The sequence below is a fragment of the Ranitomeya imitator genome, chromosome 2, assembly GCF_032444005.1.
Source record: "Ranitomeya imitator isolate aRanImi1 chromosome 2, aRanImi1.pri, whole genome shotgun sequence".
In the NCBI taxonomy this organism is placed as follows: Eukaryota; Metazoa; Chordata; class Amphibia; order Anura; family Dendrobatidae; genus Ranitomeya; species Ranitomeya imitator.
Genome location: NC_091283.1, coordinates 603117632 through 603144644, shown reverse-complemented (window position 1 = coordinate 603144644; position 27013 = coordinate 603117632). Strand labels below are relative to the sequence as shown.

General features: G+C 43.3%; 1 protein-coding gene across 1 annotated transcript in view; it reads left to right on the top strand.

The window, feature by feature from the left end:
- The window catches only part of ENGASE (endo-beta-N-acetylglucosaminidase), a 139071-nt gene that overhangs the window by 52055 nt on the left and 60003 nt on the right, over nucleotides 1-27013 (top strand). Inside the window, exons 2-6 of the mRNA XM_069752408.1 lie at nucleotides 12235-12302; nucleotides 12417-12618; nucleotides 12717-12865; nucleotides 18144-18301; nucleotides 18424-18572. Of these exons, the coding sequence (XP_069608509.1) occupies nucleotides 12254-12302; nucleotides 12417-12618; nucleotides 12717-12865; nucleotides 18144-18301; nucleotides 18424-18572 (707 nt within the window). The 5' untranslated portion in view covers nucleotides 12235-12253. The remainder of the gene's footprint in view (nucleotides 1-12234; nucleotides 12303-12416; nucleotides 12619-12716; nucleotides 12866-18143; nucleotides 18302-18423; nucleotides 18573-27013) is intronic.

Below are 27013 nucleotides of genomic sequence, written 5' to 3'. Positions count from 1 at the left end.
AAGTTTATAATGCAGAGCCGTAAAAATAAAACAAAATTTTTTTCCCACAAAAATTATTTTTTTAGCCCCCAGTTTTGTATTTTCCTGAGGGTAACAGGAGAAATTGGACCCCAAAATTTGTTGCCCAATTTGTCCTAAGTGCGATGATACACCATATGTGGGGGGGAACCACTGTTTGGGCACATGGGAGGGCTTAGAAGGGAAGGAGTGCCATTTGAATGCAGACTTAGATGGAATGGTCTGCAGGTGTCACATTGCGTTTGCAGAGCCCCTAATGTACCTAAACAGTAGAAACCCCCCACAAGTGACACCATTTTGGAAAGTAGACCCCCTTAGGAACTTATCTAGATGTGTGCTGAGCGCTTTGACCCACCAAGGGCTTCACAGAAGTTTATAATGGAGAGCCGTAAAAATAAAACAAAAATTTTTTCCCACAAAAATTATTTTTTAGTCCCCAGTTTTGTATTTTCCCGAGGGTAACAGGAGAAATTCGACCCCACAATTTGTTGTCCAATTTGTCCTGAGTGCGCTGATACCCCATATGTGGGGGGGAACCACTGTTTGGGCGCATGGGAGGGCTCGGAAGGGAAGGAGCTCCATTTGGAATGAGGACTTAGATGGAATGGTCTGCAGGTGTCACATTGCATTTGCAGAGCCCCTAATGTACCTAAACAGTAGAAACCTCCCACAAGTGACACCATTTTGGAAACTAGACCCCCTAAGGAACTCATCTAGATGTGTTGTGATAGCTTTGAACCCCCAAGTGTTTCACTACAGTTTGTAACGCAGAGCCGTGAAAATTAAAAAAAAAAATCTTTCCCCCCAAAATTATTTTTTAGCCCCCAGTTTTGTATTTTCCTGAGGGTAAGAGGAGAAATTCGACCCCAAAAGTTGTTGTCCAATTTGTCCTGAGTACGCTGATACCCCGTATGTTGGGGGAAACCACCGTTTGAGCGCATGGCAGAGCTCGGAAGGAAAGGAGCGCCATTTGGAATGCAGACTTAGATGGAATGGTCTGCAGACGTCACATTGCGTTTGCAGAACCCCTAATGTACCTAAACAGTAGAAACCCCCCACAAGTGACCCCATATTGGAAACTAGACCCCCCCAGGGAACTAATCTAGATGTGTTGTGAGAACTTTGAACCCCCTAGTGTTTCACTACAGTTTATAACGCAGAGCCGTGAAAATAAAAAATCTTTTTTTTCCCCACAAAAAATGTGTTTTAGCCCCGAGTTTTGTATTTTCCCAAGGGTAACAGGAGAAATTGGACCCCAAAAGTTGTTGTCCTATTTGTCCTGAGTACGCTGATACCCCATATGTTGGGGTAAACCCCTGTTTGGGCACACGGGAGAGCTCGGAAAGGAAGAAGCACTGTTTTACTTTTTCAACGCAGAATTGGCTGGAATTGAGATCGGACGCCATATCGCGTTTGGAGAGCCCCTGATGTGCCTAAACAGTGGAAACCCCCCAATTATAACTGAAACCCTAATCCAAACACACCCCTAACCCTAATCCCAACAGTAACCCTAACCACACCTCTAACCCAGACACACCCCTTACCCTAATCCCAAACCTATTCCCAACTGTAAATGTAATCTAAACCCTAACTGTAACTTTAGTCCCAACCCAAACTGTAACCCTAACCCTAATCCTAACCCTAGCCCTAACCCTAGCCCTAACCCTAGCTTTAACCCTAATCCTAACCCTAGCCCTAACCCTAGCCCTAACCCTAGCCCTAACCCTAGCCCTAACCCTAGCCCTAACCCTAACCCTAGCCCTAACCCTAGCCCTAACCCTAGCCCTAACCCTAGCCCTAGCCCTAATGGGAAAATGGAAATAAATACATTTTTTTAATTTTTCCCTAACTAAGGGGGTGATGAAGGGGGGTTTGATTTACTTTTATAGCGGGTTTTTTAGCGGATTTTTATGATTGGCAGCCGTCACACACTGAAAGACGCTTTTTATTGCAAAAAATATTTTTTGCGTTACCACATTTTGAGAGCTATAATTTTTCTATATTTTGGTCCACAGAGTCATGTGAGGTCTTGTTTTTTGCGGGACGAGTTGACGTTTTTATTGGTAACATTTTCGGGCACGTGACATTTTTTGATCGCTTTTTATTCCGATTTTTGTGAGGCAGAATGACCAAAAACCAGCTATTCATGAATTTCTTTTGGGGGAGGCGTTTATACCGTTCCGCGTTTGGTAAAATTGATAAAGCAGTTTTATTCTTCGGGTCAGTACGATTACAGCGACACCTCATTTATATCATTTTTTTATGTTTTGGCGCTTTTATACGATAAAAACTATTTTATAGAAAAAATAATTATTTTGGCATCGCTTTATTCTCAGGACTATAACTTTTTTATTTTTTTTGCTGATGATGCTGTATGGGGGCTCGTTTTTTGCGGGACAAGATGACGTTTTCAGCGGTACCATGGTTATTTATATCTGTCTCTTTCATCGCGTGTTATTCCACTTTTTGTTCGGCGGTATGATAATAAAGCGTTGTTTTTTGCCTCGTTTTTTTTTTTTTTTTTCTTACGGTGTTTACTGAAAGGGTTAACTAGTGGGCCAGTTTTATAGGTCGGGCCGTTACGGACGCGGCGATACTAAATATGTGTACTTTTATTGTTTTGTTTTTTTTATTTAGATAAAGAAATGTATTCATGGGAATAATATATATATTTTTTTTTCATTATTTTGGAATATTTTTTTTTATTTTTTTTTACACGTTTGAAAATTTTTTTTTTTACTTTGTCCCAGGGGGGGACATCACAGATCAGTGATCTGACAGTTTGCACAGCACTCTGTCAGATCACTGATCTGACATGCAGCGCTGCAGGCTTCACAGTGCCTGCTCTGAGCAGGCTCTGTGAAGCCACCTCCCTCCCTGCAGGACCCGGATCCGCGGCCATCTTGGATCCGGGGCTCGAGCAGGGAGGGAGGGAGGTAAGACCCTCGCAGCAACGCGATCACATCGCGTTGCTGCGGGGGGCTCAGGGAAGCCCGCAGGGAGCCCCCTCCCTGCGCGATGCTTCCCTGCACCGCCGGCACATCGCGATCATCTTTGATCGCGGTGTGCCAGGGGTTAATGTGCCGGGGGCGGTCCGTGACCGCTCCTGGCACATAGTGCCGGATGTCAGCTGCGATAGGCAGCTGACACCCGGCCGCGATCGGCGGCGCTCCCCCCGTGAGCGCCGCCGATCGCGCTGGACGTACTATCCCGTCCATGGTCATAGGGGCCCACCCCACATGGACGGGATAGTACGTCCGATGTCAGAAAGGGGTTAAGGACTGCGGTCAGTACAGTTACCACGTCCTTCAGAGCTCGTTCCATGTTGCTCCTAGACCACCGTATCATAACAGGAGTCCTTAATAGCACATGCTGGTGTTGGATTTCCTGGGAGTAGGAGTCCTGAATAGCACACTGAACAAACTGTGTTGGATTTCCTGGGAGTAGGAGTCCTGAAGAGCACATGGTGGGACTTTGGACTTGCTAGTGGCCTGGGGTGTTGGTCCAACGTCCTGAATAACACCCGGACAGGTCATATTCCTGGGATATTGAACTGACGTCCTGAATAGCACCTGGACGGGTTATATGCCTGGGGTGTTGGACGAGGTCCTGAATAGCACCTGGACAGGTCACATGTGCGGTTCATGTGAGGAGGAGGCTTCCTGAAGAGCACATGCTGGAGTGTTGGGAGGTTCTGGGAGTAGGACCGGATCCCTGAATAGCACACAGTGACTGTGGTTCTGGATGGTCTATGTTGGGGGAAGCTACCGTCCTTCGGTGGGTCTGGACTGACTAAGATATGCCGCCCAGGCAAGTTGGTGATCCCTGTGAGGCAGCTTTCCCAGAGGAGTGGACTGCCGAGGAGTCAGCAGGTGAAGCAGGAGCTCCCATCAGGTACCTGTATAGACTGTTGGTGCTTGTGATGTTCTATGAACTGTGTGGTCTCCCACGGCGACTGAACGGAGTGAGGTTCGGGGTGTTTAGAGACCGCGACCCAGTGTCATATGCGCTGTATGTGACTTGGGACATTGGTGAAGTGTACGGCGTACGGACACCCATGGTAACTGCGCGAAGTGAGAGGTGCAGCATGTTTAGTGTCCGTGAAACAAAGCCGTAAATGAAGTGTTTAAGACAAAGCTGCAAGTTAATATCACCAGTTGGTGCCTATTGTGTTCGATGAAATGTATAATGTGAACTGTGCATAACCCGGTTTATGACCCTTTAATAAACCACATGGACTGTTTTGTGTTCAAAAATCGTGCCTGACTACGTCAATCCCATGCCAAGCGAGTGTCCCCCAATACACTTAGTGAGAGCAATCTTACAGTGGTTAAAAAAGACTTAAAATAAAAAATAAACATATACTCACCTTCTGAAGGCTCCTTGAAGTCCTGGCGCCTGTGTGCGGTGCACGCCGCAACTTCCGGTCCCAGGGTTGGTATGACCGCAGGACCTGTGATGACGTCGTGGTCACATGACCGTGACGTTAAGGCAGGTCCTTCTCGCATAGCATCCTTGGCACCGGAACCTGCCGCTTACACTGTTGAGGACAGCACGCTACGTCGGAGGGTGAGAATAACCTTCTTTTTTTATTATTATTTGTAACATTAGATCTTTTTACTATTGATGCTGCATACGTAGCATCAATAGTAAAAAGTTGGGGACACACAGGGTTAATAGCAGCGGTAACGAAGTGCCTTACCCGCAGCATAACGCTGTCCATTACCGCTTGCATTAACCCTGTGTGAGCAATGACTGGGGGGGGAGTATGTGGGCGCCGGGCACTGACTGCAGGGGAGTAGGGAGGGACACATGGGACTGTGACCATCGCTGATTGGTCGCGGCAGCCATGACAAGCTTAAAATAATATAGATTATATGGGTCTTATTATTCTATGGAGCATCTTATGGGACCATCCTTAACCTTTGTGCAGCATTATATGGGGCATATTTTAATATGAAACATCTTATGAGCCCATCATGAACTTTATGGAGCATTACATGTGGCATATTTTTGTATGGAGCATCTTATGGGGCTCCTGATTCAATATGGATATTCAAAAACACTTAACCTACTGATGTCTCAATCAATTTTACTTTTATTGGTATCTATTTTTATTTTTGAAATTTACCAGTAGCTGCTGCATTTCCCACCCTGGGCTTATACTCAATTCAATAAGTTTTCCCAATTTTTTGTGGCAAAATTAGGGGTCTCGGCTTATACTCTGGTCGGCTCATACTCAAGTATATACGGTAAATTCCCAAAGAGGTATAATTTCCAAAATGGGGTCACGTGAAGCGGGTATTCTGTTCTTCTAGAACTTAGGGACTCTGTATATGGAGTCCCCAAAGTATTATAGGAAAATCTGCTCTCCAGGAGGCAAATATCACTCCATCTCTCCTGAGTCTCACCGAATGGCTAAGTAGTACTGTACAACCACATATCCATATTTCTACATTCAGCAGAAATTGTGGGACAAATTTTGATGATAATTTTACCCATTTTTCGGTATGAAAATGTGAAATCTGGGGCTAAAACAAAATTTTGGTGTTAAAAATGTAATTTTTTTTTTCTTCACTGCCCAATGGTATAAAATTTTGTGACACACCTGTGGTGTCAATATGATCACTGCACCCCTAGATGATTTCATTTAGAGGTGTAGTTTGTAAAATGCTGTCACTTTTTGGGGGTTCTGTCACTTCAGGGGCTATATCTCAATGTGGTCAGCACAGTTCATGGACCCGCTCTTGCTGCCATGAGGCATTCTTCCCTGCTCTTCAGTTTGTGCGGTTGCCTCCAGTCGCTACCACACTGATGAGCAAATGTCGCACAGATAGATTACAGCGTCGGACACTCTGGAGTCTATCAACTTCGGACAGGTGAGAGAGAGTTTTGTTTTCTATTTTTGCTTATTTACATGAGACAATGGGTTCAGGCGATTAGGTGTTTAAGGTGAGTATAATGTGGTTTTTTTATTCTTCATTTTACACTCTATGTAGACAGTGGTGGCTGACTACAGCTATCAACATTGTCCTCTGGGGACTATGATGAGAGCTGCCTCCAGCAGACGGCATCAGGGACCAGCACTAACAGCACCACTGATTCCCAGGCATCGGTACGTGTCACGGGTGTCATCCATGTAAACGTGTGTGGGACATTTTGCGGCCCGTGCTGCTGATTAAAAAAAAAAAAAAAAACAGACATGTCAGTATGTTTTGCCCACGGACACACGGGGTGTGGAAACACACTGACGTGCTCAGACGCATTCACTTGAATGGGTCTACATGTGTATGTGTCTCCTATACATGTGAAAGCTGTTACCACACATACCGGAGACCCTGACGTGTGAAGGAAGCCTAACATACATTTCTTGAGGGGGTCTAGTTTCCAAAATGGGGTCACTTATGGGAGAGTCTCCACTGTGTAGGTACCTCAGGGGCTTTTCAGACGCGACATGGTGTTTGTGCTCGATTCAACAAATTTTGCATTAAAAAAGGAGGCAAATGGAGCTCATGCCCTGCCATAGTCCCAAACAGTGGTTTTCCTCTACACACAGGGTATCGGCGCACTTTGGAGAAATTGCTCAACAAATTTTGGCGTCCATTTTCTCCTGTAACCCGTGTGATTGGCTAAAGTAGAATTTTTGTGAAAAAATAAAATGTTCATTTTTTTCCTTTTCCTTTCACATTGCATTAATTCTTGTGCAGCAGCTGAAAGGTAATAATTTTCTTGGATGTGGTTTTGAGGGGTGTAGCTTTAACCCCTTAATCCCATATGACGTACTATCCCGTCCAGGTGACCTGGGACTTAATTCCCAGGGACGGGATAGTACGTCATATGCGATCGGCCGCGCTCACGGGGGGAGCGCGGCCGATCGCGGCCGGGTGTCAGCTGCCTATCGCAGCTGACATCCGGCACTATGTGCCAGGAGCGGTCACGGACCGCTCCCGGCACATTAACCCCCGGCACACCGCGATCAAAGATGATCGCGGTGTGCCGGCGGTGCAGGGAAGCATCGCGCAGGGAGGGGGCTCCCTGCGGGCTTCCCTGAGACGATCGGTACACGGTGATGTACTCACCGTGTACCGAGCGTCTTCTCCCTGCAGTCCCCGGATCCAAAATGGCCGCCGGGCTGCATCCGGGTCCTGCAGGGAGCACTTCCGGGTCAGGATCAGGCTGCAGCTGCAGCTCTAATCCTGCCCGGCTGTATGTCAGATCACCGATCTAACAGAGTGCTGTGCACACTGTCAGATCGGTGATCTGTATTGTCCCCCCTGGGACAAAGTGAAAAAGTAAAAAAAAAAATTTCCACACTTGTAAGAAAAAAAAAAAAAAAAATTCCTAAATAAAGCAGAAAAAAAAAAAATATTATTCCCATAAATACATTTCTTTACATAAAAAAAAAAAACAATAAAAGTACACATATTTAGTATCGCCGCGTCCGTAACGACCCGACCTATAAAACTGGCCCACTAGTTAACCCCTTCAGTGAACACCGTAAGAAAAAAAAAAAAAAAAAACGAGCCAAAAAACAACGCTTTATTATCATAACGCTGAACAAAAAGTGGAATAACACGCGATCAAAAAGACGGATATAAATAACCATGGTACCTCTGAAAACGTCATCTTGTCCCGCAAAAAATGAGCCGCCATATAGCATCATAACCAAAAAAATAAAAAAGTTATAGTCCGCAGAATAAAGCGATGCCAAAATAATTATTTTTTCTATAAAATAGCTTTTATCGTATAAAAGCGCCAAAACATAAAAAAAATGATATAAATGAGGTATCGCTGTAATCGTACTGACCCGAAGAATAAAACTGCTTCATCAATTTTACCAAACGCGGAACGGTATAAACGCCTCCCCCAAAAGAAATTCATGAATAGCTGGTTTTTGGTCATTCTGCCTCACAAAAAATCGGAATAAAAAGCGATCAAAAACTGTCACATGTCCGAAAATGTAACCGATAAAAACGTCAACTCGTCCCGCAAAAAACAAGACCTCACATGACTCTGTGGACCAAAATATGGAAAAATTATAGGTCTCAAAATGTGGAGACGCAAAAACTTTTTTGCTATAAAAAGCGTCTTTTAGTGTGTGACGGCTGCCAATCATAAAAATCCGATATAAAAAACGCTATAAAAGTAAATCAAACCCCCCTTCATCACCCCCTTAGTTAGGCTAGGTTCACATTGCGTTAATGGGTTAACGCTAACGGACAGCGTTGCACGGCGAAAATGTCACAATTAACGCCGTGCAACGGGTCCGTTAGCACAACCATTGACAGCAATGTGATTTTCGGGTGTAGCGCATCGCTAAAGCGTGCCATTTTCGGCTCGCGCTAGCAAGGTGCCATTCTTTTGTGGCGCGCCTCAGACGCTGCTTGCAGCGTCCGCGGCGCGCCCGAGGTCCGATCCCCGATCTTCCAGACCGGGGACGTTAACGCGACCACTAAACACGACACCTAAAAAGACATTGCGTTAGCGCAATCCGCTAGTGCTAAACGGATTTCGCTAACGCAATGTGAACCTAGCCTTAGGGAAAAATAATAAAATTAAAAAAAATGTATTTATTTCCATTTTCCCGTTCGGGTTAGGGTTAGGGCTAGGGTTAGGGTTTGGATTACATTTACGGTTGGGATTAGGGTTGGGATTAGAATTAGGGGTGTGTCAGGGTTAGGTGTGTGGTTAGGGTTACAGTTGGCATTAGGGTTAGGGGTGCGTTTGGATTAGGGTTTCATTTATAATTGGGGGGTTTCCACTGTTTAGACACATCAGGGGCTCTCCAAACGCGACATGGCGTCCGATCTCAATTCCAGCCAATTCTGCATTGAAAAAGTAAAATAGTGCTCCTTCACTTCCGAGCTCTCCCGTGCGCCCAAACAGGGGTTTACCCCAACATATGGGGTATCATCGTACTCGAGACAAATTGGACAACAACTTTTTGGGTCCAAGTTCTCTTGTTATCCTTGGGAAAATAAAAATTTGGGGGGCTAAAAATCATTTTTGTGGGAAAAAAAAGGATTTTTTATTTTCACGGCTCTGCGTTGTAAACTGTAGTGAAACACTTGGGGGTTCAAAGTTTTCACAACACATCTAGATAAGTTCCGTGAGAGGTCTAGTTTACAATATGAGGTCACTTGTGGGTGGTTTCTACTGTTTGGGTACATCAGGGGCTCTGCAAATGCAACGTGACGCCTGCAGACCAATCCATCTAAGTCTGCATTCCAAATGGCGCTCCTTCCCTTCCGAGCTCTGCCATGCGCCCAAACAGTGGTTCCTCCCCACATATGGGGTATCGGCGTACTCAGGACAAATTGAACAACAACTTTTGGGGTCCAATTTATTCTGTTACCCTTGTAAAAATACAAAGCTGGGGGCTAAAAAATCATTTTTGTGAAAAAAAAGAATTTTTATTTTCACGGCTCTGCGTTATAAACTGTAGTGAAACACTTAGGGGTTCAAAGTTCTCACAACACATCTAGATAAGTTCCTTGGGAGGTCTAGTTTCTAATATGGGGTCACTTGTGGGGGGTTTGTACTGTTTGAGTACATCAGGGGCTCTGCAAATGCAACGTGACGCCTGCAGACCAATCCATCTAAGTCTGCATTCCAAATGGCGCTCCTTCCCTTCCGAGCTCTGCCAAGCGCCCAAACAGTGGTTCCCCCCCACATATGGGGTATCAGCGTACTCAGGACAAATTGGACAACAACTTTTGGGGTCCAATTTATTATGTTACCCTTGTGAAAATACAAAACTGGGGGTTAAAAAATAATTTTTGCGAAAAAAAAAAAAAAAAAATTATTTTAACGGCTCTGCGTTATAAACTGTAGTGAAACACTTGGGGGTTCAAAGCTCTCAAAACACATCTAGATAAGTTCCTTAGGGGGTCTAGTTTCCAAAATGGTGTCACTTGTGGGGGGTTTTAATGTTTAGGCACATCAGGGGCTCTCCAAACCAACATGGCGTCCCATCTTAATTCCAGTCAATTTTGCATTGAAAAGTCAAATGGCGCTCCTTCCCTTCCGAGCTCTGCTATGCACCCAAAAAGTGGTTTACCCCCACATATGGGGTATCATCGCACTCAGGACAAATTGCACAACAACTTTTGTGGTCTAATTTCTTCTCTTACCCTTGGGAAAATAAAAAATTGGGGGCGAAAAGATCATTTTTGTGAAAAAATAAGATTTTTTTATTTTTACGGCTCTGCATTATAAACTTCTGTGAAGCACTTGTTGGGTCAAAGTGCTCACCACACCTCTAGATAAGTTCCTTAGGGGGTCTACTTTCCAAAATGGTGTCACTTGTGGGGATTTCAATGTTTAGGCACATCAGGGGTTCTCCAAACGCAACATGGCATCCCATCTCAATTCCAGTCAATTTTGCATTGAAAAGTAAAATGGCGCTCCTTCCCTTCCGAGCTCTGCCATACGCCCAAACAATGGTTTACACCCATATATGGGGTATCAGCGTACTCAGGACAAATTGGCCAACAATTTTTGAGGTCCAATTTCTTCTCTTACTCTTGGGAAAATAAAAAATTGGGGGCGAAAAGATCATTTTTGTGAAAAAATATGATTTTTTATTTTTACGGCTCTGCATTATAAACTTCTGTGAAGCAATTGGTGGGTCAAAGTGGTCACCACACATCTAGATAAGTTCCTTAGGGTGTCTACTTCCCAAAATGGTGTCACTTGTGGGGGGTTTCAATGTTTAGGCACATGAGGGGCTCTCCAAACGCAACATGGCGTCCCATCTCAATTCCTGTCAATTTTGCATTTAAAAGTCAAATGGCGCTCCTTTCCTTCCGAGCTCTGCCATGCGCCCAAACAGTGGTTTACCCCCACATATGGGGTATCAGCGTACTCAGTACAGATTGTACAACAATGTTTGGCATCCATTTTATCCTGTTACCCTTGGTAAAATAAAACAAATTGGAGCTGAAATAAATTTTGTGTGATAAAAAGTTAGATATTCATTTTTATTTAAACATTCCAAAAATTCCTGTGAAACCCCTGAAGGGTTAATTAACTTCTTGAATGTGGTTTTGAGCACCTTGAGGGGTGCAGTTTTTAGAATGGTGTCACACTTGGGTATTTTCTATCATATAGACCCCTCAAAATGACATCAAATGAGATGTGGTCCCTAAAAAAAAATGGTGTTGTAAAAATGAGAAATTGCTGGTCAACTTTTAACCCTTATAACTCCCTAACAAAAAAAAAATTTGGTTCCAAAATTGTGCTGATGTAAAGTAGACATGTGGGAAATGTTACTTATTAAGTATTTTGTGTGACATATCTCTGTGATTTAATTGCATAAAAATTCAAAATTGGAAAATTGCGAAATTTTCATAATTTTCGCCAAATTTCCGTTTTTTTCACAAATAAACGCAGGTACTATCAAAGAATTTTTACCATTGTCATGAAGTACAATATGTCACGAGAAAACAATGTCAGATTCACTGGGATCCGTTGACGCGTTCCAGAGTTATAACCTCATAAAGGGACAGTGGTCAGAATTGTAAAAATTGGCCCGGTCATTAACGTGCAAACCACCCTCGGGGCTTAAGGGGTTAAGAATGGTGTCACTTTTGGATATTTTCTGTAATTTAGGCCCGTCAAAGTCACTTCAAATGTGATGTAGTGCCCAAAAAAAAAAAGATTTACGGTACTTGGAAATCTGATAGCTGATCAACTTTTAATTGTGCTGATATAAAGTAGACGTGGTAAATGTCATTCAGTAGCTATTTTGTGTGACATGACTGGTATAAAGGCATACAAATAAAGTTTGTAAATTTTCCTAGTTTTTGCCAAATTTCCAATCCCCCCCCCCCCAAATAAACGCGAGTCATATCGAACAATTTTTACCACTATCATGAAGTACAATTTGTCACAAAAACAGTCAGAATCAGTGGGATACAAGGGATACACTGAAGCGTTCCAGAGTTACCACATAAAGTGACAGTCGTCAGAATGTAGAATTTGGCCTGGTCGAGAAGGTTACAACTGGCTTGGGGGGGGGGGGGTAGTGTGTGGAGGAGTTAATCATTTCACCTGACTAATGAGTTTTGCTGCTTTTTCGGGTGATTGACAGCCTCTCTGCAGTGCCTAGTTTTTGGGAAACATGGGAAACAAGTGTTCCGCTTATCGTACAGTATAAATGTTTCTTATATGTTCTTATTATACTAAACAATTTTCTCTCATGTTTTCATTTAGATAGAATCTTAGTCCAGACATGAAGGTTTATAAAGAAGTTATCAGATATGAGTCTGCTCCATTGTCAGGTAAGCAGCGGCATTACTGACATTAATGACAGATACTGGCATGGACTGGGTACCTGTTCCACATTAATGCACGCACCTTTTACCTCTGCTCAAAATATTTATTTCAAATTTTAGCTCGACATCATGACAGAGTGACGACCGAACCAATCAGTTTTTTCTTCTCAAATATGGAAGAACTGCTATCATGGAAAGCAACCAGCCAAGATATGTTTAATATTGCTGTGACGCCTCTGGCAAAACGTTATCCGCCTATTGATAGCAAGAGACCGAAGACTCTGGTCTGCCATGACATGATGGGAGGGTATCTGGAGGACAGGTTGGTAGGGGTGGCATTCCATTATGTGTGACTTTAAGCACCATGCAATCAAATGTTTATTAGGAAGTAAATCTATGTAATCTCTGTCTGTCCTGCAGGTTTATTCAGGGCGCTGACTCTAAGGACCCCTATGTATTCTACCATTGGCAGTACATTGATATCTTTGTGTACTTCAGTCATCGGATGTTCACCCTTCCACCTGTGTGTTGGACTAATACTGCTCACCAGCATGGTGTTTCTGTCTTGGGTAAGGCTTGTTGGAATTAAATTGCATTCTCATTTTGGCTCCTTGAGCACAGGAAAATAAGGTTGTGCAAATTTGATACTATACTATGCTTCCCTGGTGGATGATGGGGGAACTGCAGTGTACTATTCAAGGGCTGACACAAATGGCAGAACTATCTACTGTATTCTAAGAATTCTCCAATAGTACATAATGTCATATGTACATATATTATGCCCAAGAAAGTGGTAGCTATTCAATTATAAGCCAGAAAAGAGAGAAACTAGAGTCCCTGCTACTTAACAGTAAAAACATGTATTTTTATTAGACAAATTGACATACACAATTTTTAAACATATGTGCAAGCCCAAATAGTTTCCCATGTTAAGAATTGCAATGCATCTGTAAAAAATAGGATGTATGCAATCATGATCTGTATATTGTACGTATGTGTGTGCGTATATATATATATATATATATATATATATATATATATATATATATATATGTGTATATATGTGTATATATATATATATATATATATATATATATATATATATATATATATATATATATATATTTACAGACCAATGGTTTGGACACACCTTCTCATTTAAAGATTTGTCTGTATTTTCATGACTATGAAAATTGTACATTCACACTGAAGGCATCAAAACTATGAATTAACACATGTGGAATTATGTACGTAACAAAAAAATGTGAAACAACCGAAAATGTCTTATATTCTAGGTTGTTCAAAGTAGCCACCTTTTGCTTTGATGACTGCTTTGCACACTCTTGGCATTCTCTTGATGCTTCAAGAGGTAATCACCGGGAATAGTTTTCACTTCACAGGTGGGATTTCTTGCCTTATAAATGGGGTTGGGACCATCAGTTGTGTTGTGCAGAAGTCTGGTGGATACACAGCTGATAGTCCTACTGAATAGACTGTTAGCTGCTTTTTTCTTGCCATAATACAAATTCTAAGTAAAGAAAAACGATCGGCCATCGTTACTTTAAGAAATGAAGGTCAGTCAGTCTGAAAAATTGGGCAAACTTTGAAAGTGTCCCCAAGTGCAGTGGCAAAAACCATCAAGCGCTACAAAGAAACTGGCTCACATGAGGACCGCCCCAGGAAAGGAAGACCAAGAGTCACCTCTGCTTCTGAGGATAAGTTTATCCGAGTCACCAGCCTCAGAAATTGCAGGTTAACGGCAGCTCAGATTAGAGACCAGGTCAATGCCACACAGAGTTCTAGCAGCAGACACATCTCTACAACAACTGTTAAGAGGAGACTTTGTGCAGCAGGCCTTCATGAAATAGCTGCTAGGAAACCACTGCTAAGGACAGGCAACAAGCAGAAGAGACTTGTTTGGGCTAAAGAACACAAGGAATGGACATTAGACCAGTGGAAATCTGTGCTTTGGTCTGATGAGTCCAAATTTGAGATCTTTAGTTCCAACCAACGTGTCTTTGTGCGACACAGAAAAGGTGAACGGATGGACTCTATATGTCTGGTTCCCACCGTGAAGCATGGAGGAGGTGGTGTGATGGTGCTTTTCTGGTGACACTGTTGGGGATTTATTCAAAATTGCTGGTTCAGTATGCCTTCATGGCTACCACAGCATCTTGAAGCGGTATGCTATTCCATCTGGTTTGCGTTTAGTTGGACCATCAGTTTATTTTTCAACAGGACAATGACCCCAACACACCTCCAGGCTGTGTAAGGGCTATTTGAAAAAATACATACCATGAGATACGGCCTTCCCAAAACCCTGTCTGATGACAAATGCACACTAAGCAGGATGCAGCAGGCCTCCACTGATAAAGGCTAGGGGCGGCACAGGTGCAAACTACTTGATAAAAACAGCCACCCCAACCAAACATTGCAGGGGTTGGCTGCCTAGCAGAAAAAATGCACATTGATATGACTCACATAGGACGCCAGTCACACTGATAAGTGTGGTGCACAGTGTCTGTATGCAACCTATTGATGACGCCCCTTGTATTAACAGGCGGGCTGCCCAGCACTAAAAAAATGCAGCACACAGTGACAGACGCCCCAGAAAAACCTAGCCAACATAAAGAGGCCTGGCCACATCCTGCAAAAAAGGATATGATAAAGTGCAAAAAAAATGCATGCATATGATAAATGCATACACTATATGGGGTATTGGTTTAATATTTTGGCCAAAATAAAGTAAGCCCGCAACCCAACGCCAAGGGTCCCCATAATATTGCGGGTCCTACCACTAATATCAAAAACAGCTAACATAGAAAAAACTTAGAAAAAATACATACCATGCACTTTATCATATCCTTTTTTGCAGGATGTGGCCAGGCCTCTTTATGTTGGCTAGGTTTTTCTGGGGCGTCTGTCACTGTGTGCTGCATTTTTTTAGTGCTGGGCAAGCCCGCCTGTTAATACAAGGGGCGTCATCAATAGGTTGCATACAGACACTGTGCACCACACTTATCAGTGTGACTGGCGTCCTATGTGAGTCATATCAATGTGCATTTTTTCTGCTAGGCAGCCAACCCCTGCAATGTTTGGTTGGGGTGGCTGTTTTTATCAAGTAGTTTGCACCTGTGCCGCCCCTAGCCTTTATCAGTGGAGGCCTGCTGCATCCTGCTTAGTGTGCATTTTCTATGTTAGCTGTAAGGGCTATTTGACCAAGAAGGAGAGTGATGGGGTTCTACGCCAGATGACCTGGCCTCCAGTCACCAGACCTGAACCCAAACGAGATGGTTTGGGGTGAGCTGGACCACAGAGTGAAGGCAAAAGGGCCAACAAGTGCTAAGCATCTCTGGGGACTCCTTCAAGATTGTTGGAAGACCATTCCCGGTGACTACCTCTTTAAGCTCATCAAGAGAATGCCAAGAGTGTGCAAAGCAGTCATCAAGGCAAAAGGTGGCTACTTTGAAGAACCTAGAATATAAGACATATCTTCAATTGTTTCACACTTTTTTGTTAAGGCTATAATTCTACATGTGTTAATGCATAGTGTTGTTGCCTTCAGTGTGAATGTACAATTTTCATAGTCATGAAAATACAGAAACAAATAAGAAGGTGTGTCCAAACTTTTGGTCTGTACTGTATGTGTGTGTGTATGTATGTATATATACATATATATATATATATATATATATATATATATATATATATATATATATATATATATATATATATATATATATATATATATATATATATATATATATATATATATATATACACACACACACACACACATACACGCTAGATTTTGGCCCGATTCTAACGCATCGGGTATTCTAAAATATGCATGTCCGCGTAGTATATTGCCCAGCCACGTAGTATATAGCAGAGGCACGTAGTATGGTATATTGCCCAGCCACATAGTATGTAGCAGAGCCATGTAGTATATTGGCCAGTTACGGAGTATATTGTCCAGCCACATAGTATATTGCCCAGTGTGTGTGTGTATATACATATATATATATATTTGTCTGCACGTGACCTTTTGGAAACTTTTGTGAAACATTGTAAGGCTACGTTCACATTCGCTGCTATGTAGCTGAAATGCAGGTGTGCTGTGAGCGCCGACCACAGGGGGGCGCTCACAGCAGGCTGGCATCAGTAACCATAGAGGTCTCAAGGACCTCTATGGTTACCTTCCTGATGCATCGCCGACCCCCGATCATGTGACGGGGGTCGGCGATGACATCATTTCCGGCCGGAAGCACCGGTTAAATGCCGCTGTCTGCGTTTGACAGCGGCATTTAACAGGTTAATAGCGGCGGGTGAATAGCGATTTCACCCGCCGCTATTGCGCGCACATGTCAACTGTACAAAACAGCTGACATGTCGCGACTTTGATGTGGGCTCATCGCCAGAGCCCACATCAAAGGGGGTGACACAGCAGGCGCAGTAATAGTACGGTGCATGTCGTGAAAGGGTTAAACAAATCATGCATTTTCCACTCTGGAGTCTCTCTCGCGGCGTATGGACACACGTTCCATACGTCGTGCAGTGGATGCGTCGGTAATTGGCGGACCGTCATCACAAACGTTCAATGTAACTTTTTTGTGTGTGACGCATCCGCCATTTTCGACCGCACATGCGTGGCCGAAACTCCGCCCCCTCCTCCCTTTAACTCATAATGGGCAGCGGATGCGTCTGAAAACAGCATCCGCTGCCCACGTTATGCACTATTTTGCACAACGTCCGTCGGGCCGACGGTTTGCGACGCCCCCGTACCGACAGAAGTGTGAAAGTATCCTTATGGGGCCATAATCAACTTTTATGTAGCATTGTATGGGGCATAATATTCTATGGAGCATCTTATGGGGCCATAATCAACCTTTGTGCAGCATTATATGGGGCACATGTTTCTATGGGGCGTCTTATGGGGTCAAAACCAACCTTCTATGCAGCATTGTATGGGGCATAATATTCTATGGAGCATCTTATGAGGCTATAATCCACCTTTGTGCCGCATTATATGGGGCATATTTTTGTATGAAGTATCTTAATGGGGCCCATCATGAACTGTATGGAACATTATATGGGGCTCCTGATTCAATATGGATATTCAAAAACACTTAACCTACTGATGTCTCAATTAGTTTTACTCTTATTGGTATCTATTTTTATTTTTTAAATTTACAAGTAGCTGCTGCTTTTTCAACCCTAGACTTATACTCGAGTCAATAAGTTTTCCCAGGTTTTTTTGTGGCAAAATTAGGGGTCTCGGCTTATACTCAGGTCGGCTTATACTCGAGTATATATGGTAGTTTTTTTTTTTTTTGTTTTTTTTTTCTTTTAAACTGAATGACAGTTCTGGGGGCAGGAGGGGCTGAAGTGGATCATAAAAGGAGAATCAGATTTCTGATTAGTGTTGCATACTTACGTTCTGCTGATCTATTCAAAGTTTGTTGATATAACCATGACAATTTCACTAAAATGCATAAGTCTAGTGACTTCAGTTGCCAGAAGCATTATTCAATAGCTGTAATATAATAAGTACTATCAAAATTATAATTGAAAGGTAAATTATATAAAAAGGTTGTCCACTTCTTAGCAACCCAAACGTTGCTTGCTATAGTCTTTCTCCTAGAGAATCAGCATCGGTCCGTGAGCTATGCAAGTGTGTTATATTTTATGTGGGGGGTATTAATTTTTGTACTATTGCCTTGTCTTCTTATTTGTGCTTTTTTTTTTTTTTTTTTATTTAAGATGTTACCCGCAGACATTTTTTTTGCAGGCCTTTCATAAGTATTCTTCATTTTTTGTTGAATTAAACTTTTTCCTATTGCTCAGGTACATTTATCACAGAATGGGAAGATGGTGCCAAAACCTGTGAATCATTCCTGGCTGGTGATGAGTCTACTTATAAGGCAGTTGCAGATCAGATGGTTGCACTTGCACGTTTCTATAGATTTGATGGATGGTTGATTAATATTGAGAATGTGCTGAGTGTAAGTATTACATTTTAACATTTTAAGTACAATTCTTTCCTCGCATTACAACTGAAAAATTATACACCGCTCTAAACTTTCTTGTGTTGTTTTTTGTTTGTTTTTCTTTCTTTCACATGTAGCCAGTTGCAGTGTCCCGCATGCCATTGTTCCTCTCCTATTTAACTGAAAAGCTGCACTCAGAAGTTCCAGGGGGCCTAGTTCTTTGGTATGACAGCGTGATCCATACTGGGGAGCTAAAGTGGCAGAATGAACTTAATGACGACAATAGGTAAAAGCTCAATTATATTTCAAACTTCCCTATATTAAAACCATGTTTGTTTTTGTTTTGTTTGTTTTTAGTGTTATTTTATGTTTTTAGCTGCACATGATGACTTTTTTTTTGTCTTTCCCTCTCCTGATTTCCTAATTTCCAAAGTTATGTAAAATTGATGGTGAACATGGATTTCACTGCTGTGATCTTACAGTTGTGGCCAAAAGTATTGACACCCCTGCAATTCTGTCAGATAATACTCAGTTTCTAATAAAGGCAAAAAAAAAAAAGAAATGTAGTCAGCTTACCGGTCTTAGAAGGAATCCCCAGACCTGCCGCCCAGCACGGATCAGGGTGAGCGCCCACAGCAAATGGAGATAAGAAGAGAAATGATCCAGCTGAATGGGGAGGTGGTTCAAACTTTGTGAGATTTTATTAGACAACTAAAGCGATATATTGTTCTTCAAAAAAGTCTTTGCATAGCAAACACCTTGCACACCAGTAAGGAGGATCAACGCGTTTCAACTATGAAGTCTTACTCATGATCTCAAGTCAGATCATGAGTAAGACTTCATAGTTGAAACGCGTTGATCCACCTCCCCCTTCAGCTGGATCATTTGTCTTCCAATACTCAGTTTCTTCCTGAAAATGATTGCAAACACAAATTCTTTGTTATTATTATCTTCATTTAATTTGTCTTAAATGAAAAAACACAAAAAGAATTGTCCTAAAGCCAAATTGGATAGAATTCCACACCAAACACAAAAAAGGAGTGGACAAAAGTATTGGCACTGTTCAAAAAATCATGTGATGCTTCTCTAATTTGTGTAATTAACAGCATCTGTAACTTACCTGTGGCACCTAACAGGTGTTGGCAATAACTAAATCACACTTGCAGCCAGTTGACATGGATTAAAGTTGACTCAACCTCTGTCCTGTGTCCTTGTGTGTACCACATTAAGCATGGAGAAAATAAAGAAGACCAAAGAACTGTCTGAGGACTTGAGAAACCAAATTGTGAGGAAGCATGGGCAATCTCAAGGCTACAAGTCCATCTCCAAAGACCTGAATGTTCCGGTGTCTACTGTGCGCAGTGTCATCAAGAAGTTTATAGCCCATGGCATTGTGCCTAACCTCTCTAGATGTGTAGATGTGGACGGAAATGAAAAATTGACAAGAGATTTCAGCGCAAGATTGTGCGGATGTTGGATAAAGAACCTCGACTAACATCCAAACAAGTTCAAGCTGCCCTGCAGTCCGAGGGTACAACAGTGTCAACCCGTACTATCCGTCAGCATCTGAATGAAAAGGGACTGTATGATAGGAGACCCAGGAAGACCCCACTTCTTACCCTGAGACATAAAAAAGCCAGGCTGGAGTTTGCCAAAACGTACCTGAAAAAGCCTAAAACGTTTTGGAAGAATGTTCGCTGGTCAGATGAGACAAAAGTAGAGCTTTTTGGGCAAAGGCATCAACATAGAGTTTACAGGAGAAAAAAAGAGGCATTCATAGAAAAGAACACTGTCCCTACAGTCAAACATGGCAGAGGTTCCCTGATAATAATAATAATCTTTATTTTTATATAGCGCTAGCATATTCTGCAGCGCTTTACAGTTTTGCACACATTATCATCACTGTTCCCGATGGGGCTCACAATCTAGAATCCCTATCAGTATGTCTTTGGAATGTGGGAGGAAACCGGAGTGCCCGGAGGAAACCCACGCAAACACGGAGAGAACATACAAACTCTTTGCAGATGTTGTCCTGGGTGGGATTAGAACCCAGGACCCCAGCGCTGCAAGGCTGCTGTGCTAACCACTGCGCCACCGTGCTGCCCCATGTTTTGGGGTTGCTTTGCTGCCTCTGGCACTGGACTGCTTGACCGTGTTCATGGCATTATGAAGTCTGAAGTGTGAGAAAGCTGGGTCTCCCTCAGAGGTCATGGGTCTTCCAGCAGGACAATGACCCAAAACACAATTCAAAAAGCACTAGAAAATGGTTTGAGAGAAAGCACTGGAGACTTCTAAGGTGGCCTGCAATGAGTCCAGACCTGAATCCCTTAGAAACCTGTGGAGAGATCTAAAAATGGCAGTTTGGAGAAGGCACCCATCAAATATCAGGGACCTGGAGCAGTTTTCCAAAGAAGAATGGTCTAAAATTCCAGCAGCGCATTGTAAGAAACTCATTGATGGTTACCGGAAGCGGTTGGTCGCAGTTATTTTGGCTAAAGGTTGTGCAACCAAGTATTAGGCTGAGGGTGTCAATACTTTTGTCTGGCCCATTTTTGGAATTTTGTGTGAAATGATCAATTTTTTGCTTCATTCTCTTTTGTGTTTTTTCATTTAAGACAAATTAAATGAAGATAATAATACTAAAGAATGTGATTGCAATCATTTTCAGGAAGAAACTGAGTATTATCTGACAGAATTGCAGGGGTGTCAATACTTTGGGCCACAACTGTATATGGCAGAGGGACCTTTGACAGCCATAGTTTTCAGTTCATTTTAATGAAATGGAATTGGAAAATGAATTTTAATTTAGTATACTTTTTGTAGTTCAGTGAAGGATGTTTTTATTGATTTCCCGTACTATTATGGTATATGAAAACTAATGAGTAACAGATAATGCTGTGGAACATATCAGTAGACAACCCTAATGTTCTGCAAGGACCTGAAGCTGCCCCAATCATGGAAGAAAATCCCAATAGTTGAAAATACTAATTTCCACTTTGATAACAATAGGTTTAATGACTGAGATGAAACTGATGAAATTAAAAGTTATGCTAATTATTTTAAGTTTGACACTTTTTTCAATGAACCAAACTACGTATTCCATACTTTTGTAATATAGAAGGAAAAAATACAGGGGTGATTTTGTCCAATTGAAGCCCTCCAATAGTAGTTACCATCAAATCAAATCACATGGCTGCACTATTCAGGGTGTGTACATCTTGTCGTTCACTGACTAATTGTGAAGGCTTCAGCAGATACCGTATATACTCGAGTATAAGCCGACCCCCCCTGTCTCCCCCAATTTTGCCACAAAAAACTGGGAAAACTTATTGAGTATAAGCCTAGGGTAGGAAATGCAGCAGCTACCGGCGGTGAATTTCAAAAAATAAAAATAGATGCTCCATACCGTTCATTATTGCCCCATAGATGCTCCATATAAAGCTGTGCCACATATAATGCTCTGCACCGTTCATTATTGCCCCATAGATGCTCCATATAAAACTGTGCCACATATAATGCTCCATACCGTTCATTATTGCCCCATAGATGCTCCATATAAAGCTGTGCCACATATAATGCTCTGCACCGTTCATTATGGCCCCATAGATGCTCCATATAAAGCTGTGTCATATATAATGCTCTGCACCGTTCATTATGGCCCCATAGATGCTCCAAATAAAGCTGTGCCCCATGTATAATGCTCTGCACCGTTCATTATGGCCCCATAGATGCTCCGTATAAAGCTGTGCCATATAGAATGCTGCTGCAATAAAAAAAATTAAAAAATGACATACTTGCTGCCCGCAGCTCCTCAGCGTCCCGTCTCTCCGCACTGACTGTTCAGGCATAGGGTGGCGCGCACACTAGTACGTCATCGCGCCCTCTGACCTGAACAGTCACCGCAAGAGGACGGGAAGACGGAGCGCGCTCGGCGGGTGGAACGCGGACAGGTAAATATGTAATACTCACCTGCTCCCGGCGTCCCTGGCTCCTTATCCCGGACAGATGGTCTCCGGGCACTGCAGCCTCTTCTGTCAGAGGTCACTGGCACCGCTCATTACAGAAATGAATATGCGGCTTCACCCCTATGGGAGAGGAGTCCATATTCATAACTTTAATGAGCGGTACCACGTGACCGCTGAACAGGGGAAGAGCTGCGGCACCCGAAGACCATGGGACAGGCAGGGACAGCGCTAGGAGCCCCGGAAGCAGCTGAATATGCGACAGTCCTCTCTCCCCCTCGCCCGCCGACCCTGCCGCCGACCATGACTCAAGTATAAGCCGAGAGGGGCACTCTCAGCCCAAAAATTTGGGCTGAAAATCTCGGCTTATACTCGAGTATATACAGCTACCTACAGGCCATGGGCATTGTGACATAAAGATACCAACAGCAAAGAAATGAGCTGGAACACATGTTGATATAAGTGCAGTATTGTGGTTGCATGTTCGCACTGTGGCCATGTAACAGTCCTAGCCTAAGATTAAAACAAAATGAGCAAATACCATGTAGTAAGCAAATAGTACAAGTAAATAGCATGGTGTACTTATTTAACTTTTTTGATTTAAAAAAAAAAAAAAAAAAAAGTGAAAAGAACATCCCCCACCATGACGAGGTGTGCCCAATCGGGACTGTCCTATCCTTAGTAGTAAACCTCTCCCTGTGACAGCAGGTTGAGTCAGAGTATGTATAAAATGGACCCACTCCCGACTCCTAAAATATGTAATAAATTGGGTACAGTAATACAATTCACGATGTGCCATAAGAATTTGGGAAAGTTATGAAATGTCCTATAAATGTCTATTCTGTTCCTGATCCATGCTCAGTAGTGAGAGAGCTCTGTGGGGTCGGAATATCGGAGGTTTGGCTTACCGAGTCCACAGCCCTGGTAAACCAGCCTCAAAATAGATATTTTCACAGCTACCAAGAGCAAGTGAATGCTGTGTTTTCTTTGTAAATGCAAATGCTTTGCTAATAATTGAACATCAATGCTGCTTTCACACTGTGAACCACCACTGTCCATTTGAACCATGTGCATTGAAAAGGTATTCATACCTCATGAAATTTTTCCTGTTACACCCACAAACGTAAATATTTATTATTTTTGTGATATACCAACACAAAGTTGCAAGTATTTGAAGTGTAAAGCAAATGATACTTGTTGTTTTTTAATATTTTTAAAATATTAATCTGACAGTTGTGAGTCAATACTTTCACTTTCTACCATCTACGCACATCTAGAGGCTGAAATGTTTGCCATTTCTTCTTTGCAAACCAGCTTTAGCTCAGTGAGATTGGATGGAGAGTGTGTGAGCAGCAACTTTCAAGCCACAGAATCTCCATGGCATTTAGGTCTGGACAGTGACTGGGCCATTCAAAACACATGAATATGCTTTCATCTAATCCATTCCATTATAGCTATGGCAGTATGTTGAGTTGTTGTGCTGGAAGATGAATCTATGCCCCAGTCTAAAGACTTCTGCAGCCTCTAATATGTATGCTTCAAGGATTACCCTGTATTTAGTACCACCCATATCCCCCATCAATTCTGATCAGCTTCCCTGTCCCTTCCGAAGAAAAGCATCCCCACAGTATGATGCTGCCACCACCATGTTTGACATTGCGGATGGTGTTTTCAGAGTGATGTGCAGTGCTTGTTTGCCACCACTCAATGTTTTTTGCATTTACCCCAAAATGTTCCACTTTGGTCTCATCTGACCAGAGCACTGTCTTCCACATGCTAGCAGTGTTCCCTACATGGCTTAATGCAAACGGGACTTATGTCTTGGTTTAAAAAATGGCTTTTTCTTGCCACTTTTCCATACAGGCGAGATTTGTGGAGTATATAATTAATAGTTGTCCTGTAGACAGATTTTCTCATCAGAGCCTTGTTTCTCTGCAGCTCCTCAAGTCGCCACAGGCCTGTTGTCTGTTTCTCTAACTAGTGATCTCCTGGCTTGGGATGTCGGTTTAGGTGGACGGCCATGTCTTGGTAGGTTTGCAGTTGTGCCATACTCCTTCCATTTTTGGATGTTGGATTAAACAGTGCTCTGGGAGATGTTCAGCGCTTTTTCTATTTTAATAGCCTAACACTGCTTTACTCTTCTCCACAACTTTATTCCTGACCTGTCTATTGTGTTCCCTGGTTTTCAAGAGCTGTTTGATCACTAATGTTCTCAAACTAACCTATGACACCTCACGGATCAGCTGTAGTAATACTGAGGATAAATTCCACACAGGTGGACTGTATTTACTAATTATGTGACGTGTGGAGGTACTTGGTCACTCAGTATTTTATTTAGGGGTATCTGACTTCAAGGGGCTGTATACAAGTGTACATAAAAAAAAATTGAGATCTATATTTTTGGAATAATTAGGAAGCCTGCATCATTTCCTTTACTTTTCACAAATACTTATTACTTTTGTGTTGGTTTACCACATAAAATCCCATTAAAATATATTTGTTTGTGGGCAGAACAAGAAAATATGTGGAAAAGTTCACGGAGTATGAATACTTTTACAAGGCACTGTATATATTAATATTTCCCCACTTACCCAATGGAGGCCTAAAGTGGTGTGGCTTGAGGAAATCATGCAAAAAAAGAAAAAAAACTCCCAATAGAAGCTGTAAAATGTCGTGTAAGTGACCATTCACATTGCAATTTGCATGGCATTTTTGTCTCCACACAGGGCTTTAGGCTGGTTTCACATTTGCGTTTTTTGCCGCTGCGTTTTTGTGCAAAAAAAAGCATGCGTTTTTTCCCCTATACTTAACATTAAAAACGCATGTGTTTTTTTTGCATGCGTTTTGCCCCTTTTTTGCAGCCGCATGTGTCTTTTCTATGCATGCGTTGTGTTGCAGAAATGCAACATGTAGTAATTTTTAGCGGCGTTTTTTTGCCGCAAAAAAACCTGTTGCTGTCTATGTAAACGCATGCGTTTTTAAGCACATGCGTTTGGTTGCGTTAAAAACGCATGCGTTTTTATAGGAAAAAAAACAGAAAACATACGGATATGCCACCCCCCACCATAAAGGTGATAAAGGGATCCTAACCCTAAAGGGATCCTAACCCTACCCCTAACCCTAACCCTAGGGATCCTAACTCTAAGGGTTAGGGTTAGGATCCCGTTAGGGGTAGGGTTAGGATCCCTAGGGTTAGGGTTAGGATCCCTAGGGTTAGGGGTAGGGTTAGGGTTAGGATCCCTTTAGGGTTAGGGTCCCTAACCCTAGCTATTTCTGTTTATATTGGGTTTTTTACTTGATTTTGATGATTGGCTGCTGTCACACACTTCTCACCATGCGTTTAAACAACGCAAACGCATGAAAAAATGCATGTAAACGTGTCAAAACGCCGCGTATTTTTCACTACATGCAAAAACGCATGCGTCTAAAAAAACGCAGCGTTTGCACGGGTTTACATGCGTTTTTCTCCTTCGCCTCATTGGGGGACACAGGACCATGGGTTATGCTGCTGTCACTAGGAGGCTGACACTAAGCTGAGACAAAAAAAGGTTAGCTCCTTCCCTGCAGTATACACCCTCATACTGGCTTCCAGACACCCAGTTCAAGCTTAGTGTCCGTAGGAGGCACACTGATTTTTAGTCTCACGGATTTTTTCCTTTTAATCTATTCCGGACGAAGGGGGCGACGGATTCTTTCAAGGTCCGATCTCCCTCGAACCAGCAACAGGCGAGCACGGGAGTTTCACCTCACCGTATCCTCTCCTGCGACATGGGAGCCACTGCCTGAGCTGACCTTTTTTGGGCGACGGTTTTTTCCTAAAAGGGCGCCGATCTCCCCACGTTGTACAGAGGAGCACTGGTGTTTTACCTCCAGTATCCTCCTCTGCAGCCAGGCTTTTTTATTGCCTGACATCTGCCCTGTCCACCAGGTTTTACCCTCGGCTGTACAGAGGCCCTATTCCCGTGGCGTCCGTGCAGACCACACTGCATCACCAATGCTCTGCGTGACTCAGGTGATGGACGGTTCCTCTCCACCCCCCTGTCTGGGGCTGGTGGATAGAGGCTTCCCAACCCCTGCACCGTCCCTGCCATCCTAAGGCTCCTCTCACCTCCTCGGGGTAAGTGTCTCGTGGGGGATGGGGGGGGGGTCGCCGGCGGTCCGGAGGGCTCCTCCTCAGTATGGCACATCGGTGGGCTGAAGCGCAGTATCGGTGGGCTGAAGCGTCGGCACTTTGCGGCCGCGCGCCGGGCCGAGGCCGCAAATTTAGCCCCCGGCTTCGGCCTAGCCGCTGGTCGCTGCCGATAGGCTCCGCCCACCCCTGCGCGTCATCGGCGGCGCCGCCCCCCGGTCCTGGCGCTTCTCGCAGCCGCCGAGATCTCTCTCCTGATCTCGGCGGCCATCTTGGTCCCTCACTGCATGCCGCAGCTCCAGCTCTGCCGCATCTCTGTGTGTCACAGCGCCCACGTGCAGTCAGTTTCCCCATCTCAGGCATCACAGTTCGTCCTCAGGACAGCGGGACACAGGACCGGGGTAAGGAGACATCGTCAGCCTCTCCTCTGCAGCGTCGCCCTCTGCTTCCCAGGCACGGTCATAGATTATAGACCCTGTGGTTTTTTTGCATTAGAATCATGTCGCAGTCAAGGTCTAAAAAATCCTCTAAGGTGCATACGACCTTTTTTTCTGCGTGTACCACCTGCCAGGCCCCATTTCCTAGGCCTCAAAGTTCTCCCCTCTGCTCTGTCTGCGATGCTCCATGTGCCCAGGA